At 38.0% G+C, this 4,827-nt stretch overlaps 1 protein-coding gene across 1 annotated transcript; it reads right to left on the bottom strand.

The window, feature by feature from the left end:
- Positions 1–245: 245 nt before the first annotated feature.
- On the bottom strand, positions 246–4,397 carry LOC125787873 (C-type lectin domain family 4 member E-like; the record flags this gene model as incomplete). Its single annotated transcript, XM_049472684.1, has 6 exons — positions 246–356; positions 434–570; positions 2,916–3,043; positions 3,138–3,244; positions 3,340–3,479; positions 4,142–4,397. Coding segments are annotated over 6 exons (879 nt in total), but the record flags the coding sequence as incomplete, so codon positions are not given.
- Positions 4,398–4,827: the final 430 nt, after the last annotated feature.

Here is a 4,827-nt window from a genome sequence, read left to right as displayed (position 1 = left end):
TCAGTTACACGTTTCTCACAGATCCAGGATACAGATTGATGACAGGGGTAATCAGCCCAGGTTAATATATCAGATTTAGTTCTCTGAAAGCTGGTTATTGCACAGTCTTCGTTTTGATAATCATTAGGTTCTTCCGTCCACCAGAACCTGAAACACACAGAATCAGAGTTCACTATTTCACATCTGGATCTTTAAAGAGCTACAGTGAAGAACTGCATCATGATCAGACATCCGTTCAGTGTTTCTTACTCAGTGGTCAGTTCTGATCCGTCCACCCATTTCCAGACCCCCTCTGTTACTTCATCAGTCAGACCAATCCAAGCTTCAGTTCTGCCAAGTTCTTTATTGAAGAATTCCTGAAATCCATGGAAATATTGATATAATGAGATTAGATACAGATATAGATACATCTCTCTCTCTCTCTCTCTTTCACCTGTTCTTCTTTGCTGTTGATGATCAGCAGGTCTGCTCCTCTGTCTCTACAGTCCTTTCTGCTCTCACTCCAGCTCTTCTTCTCAGTACTGATGTAGTAAAATCTGGAGTTGAAATATTTCCATCCGCTTAGCAAAACTGCAAAAACAAATTCTAATAATTGTTATATGCTTTTCTGAATTAGCTAAAGTAGCTGCTTATATGTGTGTAATTTTTTTTTTTATATTGTGTAAATATATGTAGAATAACACACAGCCTCTCAAAACACAACTTAAAACCAACCCCCTAATTAATCCCAACAAGGGCAGTTACCCCTCCTATTCTTTAGGACTTTTCAGCTGCACAGTTTAAATGTGTGTGTGTGTGTGTGAGAGAGTTCGCTGCTCTTTAGAGTAACGGAAGTAGGCATGGCGTTAGCTGGGCCTTTGTGACTCTGTGGCTGAAGTGAGAATTCAGATGAGCTGCAAGATAAATGCTGTTTGTGTTTAGTAAAGCTCTAGATAAGAAAAGAAGAATAAGAAATAGATAAGAAAAACCTTTTAAAATCTTTAGAATGAACAGAAAAAACTATTTTCCAACATTTTTTGTTCAATTTCTAGTGTCCTGCCTCTATTCTATATTAAACCAATTAAAGTAAAAGAATCTATATCTAAAAAGCTTTTCAGACTGAAGCAGAATTAACACACAATTCAGACTTTCTTTACAAACTTACTTCCTAGTTTGTTGCTGTTGTTGTTTCTGTTTTAATCCCAAAAAAAAATTATATCTGCAGACAAACCAAGTCTCCCTGAAGCTGCGGGAGTCTCCCGCATTACGGTAGTGGCTCCCTGATGCCCGCGAGTCACATATAATCTCCCGGAATTCAGAACGAGTGCCCCAAACGCGCACACAGGCCACAGACTTTTTTTTCTCTAATCGCGAGTGGGAAGGAGAGAGAGAAAACAGAGAGGGTTCTGATTGGCCTGTTCTCTGCAAAGAGTCTGTGAGACAGCCAGTTTTTAGTGTGGGCGGGCAGTGTTGGGATTTGTTCAGCGAGTGAGAGAAAGCAGATCATGGCGGAGGCAATATTAATAATTATTGTAAAATGATATGAAATGTTCTTGATGTTGTGCAATTTTTTGTGATATTGTAACTGTCAATTTTTGTCAAATAAAGGCCAAGGTGTTGTTATGATATCTGTGATGGTTGCTATGGTGTTCCTTAATAGTTGCTGGGTGGTTGCTAAGCTGTTGCCAGTTGATTTCGAAGGTGATATTACGATATCTGTGATGGTTTCTATGGTGCTGCTAAATGGTTCCTAGGTGGTTGCTAACGTGTTTCTATGTTATACAGCTCTGAAAAAGAGACCAGTTAAAAATAATGAGTTTCCTTGATTTTACCAAACTGAAAATCTCTGGAATATAATCAAGAGGAAGATGGATGATCACAAGCCACAAACCAATAAGGTTATCCAAAAGCAGTGTGTAAGACTGGTGGAGGAGAACATGCCAAGATGCATGAAAACTGTGATTAAAAACCAGGGTTATTCCACCAAATATGAATTTCTTAACTCTTAAAACTTTATGAGCGTAACTTGTTTTCTTTGCATTATTTGAGGTCTGAAAGCGCTGCGTCATCTTTGTTATTTTAACCATTTCTCATTTTCTGCAAACAAACGCTCTAAATGACAATATTTCTATTTGGAATTTGGAAGTAATGTTGTCTGAAGTTTATAGAATAAAAAAACAATGTTCATTTTACTCTAACATGAACCTGTAAATAGCAAAATCAGAGAAACTAATTCAGACATTGAAGTGGTCTCTTAATTATTTCAGAGCTGTAGAGCAGCAGTGCATTGGCTTTTGCGTTAATACACTGACCTTCCCACCATCCTAAACATTTTGAATGCAACATAAATTAAAAGTTGACGCGATCTACCAACGTGTACTGCGTCGATCGTAAACGACATATTGGGCACCCCTGGTTTAGGTGGTCTACAAGCAGTGACAGATCATGATTGCACTTTCAACAGGTTAGCTGATAGGACTTTTATTATGTTAACAACACTGTAAAGATTTTAAAAAACAGACATACTTCATTTTAATTAACCATACAGACCACATATGATAAAAATAGAGCAATTACAGCAAGATTTCCATTAAAACCTCTTAAATATCACCAAGCTAACAGTGATTAACAGTTGGTTACATTCACTGTAATAGCTGCAAGTTGAGATGTAGAACGTATTTATGTTACATGTTGTAAACTTACAGTAAATCCTTTATTAAAAATCACAGTAGAAGCCTCTTACAAAGACACAAAAGCTATCTATTTAATGGCTAATAAGGTCATAAATAAATACATGATATGTAAGTATTAAGAATGAATGTAAGTTAGTAGGAAAATCTGCAGTGAGGATTATTACATAAATATAAATACACAGATTAATACAGAGCTTTAATATCAATATACTCTCAGTTACAGTCCAGTTACACGTTTCTCACAGATCCAGGAAACAGGGTGATGACAGGGGTAATCAGCCCAGGTTAATATATCAGATTTAGTTCTCTGAAAGCTGGTTATTGCACAGTCTTCGTTTTGATCATCATTGGGTTCTCCTTGAGCCCAGAACCTGAAACACACAGAATCAGAGTGTTCAATATTTCACTTCTAGAGCTACAGTGAAGAACTGCATAATGATCACAGATCAGTTCAGTGTTTCTTACTCAGTGGTCAGAGCTGAACCGTCCACCCATTTCCAGTCCCCCTCTGTTACTTCATCAGTCAGACCAATCCAAGCTTCAGTTCTGTTCAGTTCTTTATTGAAGAATTCCTGAAATCCATGGAAATATTGATATAATGAGAATATATACAGATATAGATACATCTCTCTCTCTCTCTCTCTCTGTCTCTCTCTCTCTCTTTCACCTGTTCTTCTTTGCTGTTGATGATCAGCAGGTCTGCTCCTCTGTCTCTACAGTCCTTTCTGCTCTCACTCCAGCTCTTCTTCTTCTCAGTACTGATGTAGTAAAAACTGGAGTTGAAATATTTCCATCCGCTTAGCAAAACTGCAAAAACAAATTCTAATAATCGTTATATGCTTTTCTGAATTAGCTAAAGTAGCTGCTTATATGTGTGTAAAACATTTTTTTATATTGTGTAAATATATGTAGAATAACACACAGCCTCTCAAAACACAACTTAAAACCAACCCCCTAATTAATCCCAACAAGGGCAGTTACCCCTCCTATTCTTTAGGACTTTTCAGCTGCACAGTTTAAATAGCAATACTGCGTGTAAATCTACTATATCTAGAAAATATCTGGAAATGAGGTGTGTTCAAGTGTGTAAATTTCTGGCATATTGGTATCTTGGCGATGGAAAGCGTCAACTGACTGAATACAACCTAGACCAGGGGACAGTAATAGGCGGTCCGTGGTCCTCTGCTGAGAAGCGCAGAAGCATTGGACCATTAAAATACCAATCTGCCAAAGTCAGTGAGCACCTGACTCTTAAAGAAAATGTGAGGCAAATAACATGCTGATTGATTTATTTTACATTGAGCCCAAAACCAACCCATAATTTAATAAGAAAATTTGTACAATTAGTACATATAGTACTTTTCCTGCCGTTCAGATGGCAAAGACACACTGACACACCCTAATATTCAAAACTTCAATGGTCTTTTCTGACAGGGTTACAGTTACCAATAATCAATATATTCACCTACACAGATCAGAAAGTCTCTTCTGCAGACCATCTCTCTCCTTCTGTAACTGGTCTTTTTTAATATCCAGGTTGTTGTAACTGGTCTGTAATTGGTCTTTTTCCATAGTCAGGTTGTTGTAACTGGTCTGTAACTGGTCAATCTCTACAGTGAACTTGAACCACAGCAGTATGATGGCAGTCAGCAGGAGAACACACAGCAGCCCCAGAACCACGGCAACCAGTCTGTAGCGTCTGTTTCCTGCAGAGTCTCCATCTAGTGGTAAATAGACAGAAACACATATAATCTAATTCATCTGTAGTATCCTCTTTTTATCTCCATAATGTACAAAAATGTAGATTTTTTGGCTTGATATGGCAACTGCATTTGCGCAGATCTCCACATCAAGGGGGAGCTTCAATTACAGCTTAAGCAGCAAGCTGATTAATACTGTCTCTGAGAGGAGTGGTGTGTTGTCAGAAGTAAAGAACCTCTGAAATCTCTGGAGAAAACTTCAATATCTGTAAAAGTGTCAACAAGCAGGAAGCTTGTATCTCCTTTTTAAAGCAAAATTATCTCCTTGTTACCGTTATGCTGACTGTGTAGCTCTCTTTTCAGACTGTCATCCTCCTTGTCTGTGATTGGACCAGGGGCTCTAACAGTGTCTGCACTCTCGTAGATCACCACCTCCATCTCAACCATCTCTCCTC

This window comes from Astyanax mexicanus, chromosome 25, assembly GCF_023375975.1.
Source record: "Astyanax mexicanus isolate ESR-SI-001 chromosome 25, AstMex3_surface, whole genome shotgun sequence".
NCBI classification, from domain to species: domain Eukaryota; kingdom Metazoa; phylum Chordata; class Actinopteri; order Characiformes; family Acestrorhamphidae; genus Astyanax; species Astyanax mexicanus.
The sequence above is the reverse complement of the archived record's forward strand: the minus strand, read 5'-3'. Positions and strand labels throughout refer to the sequence as shown.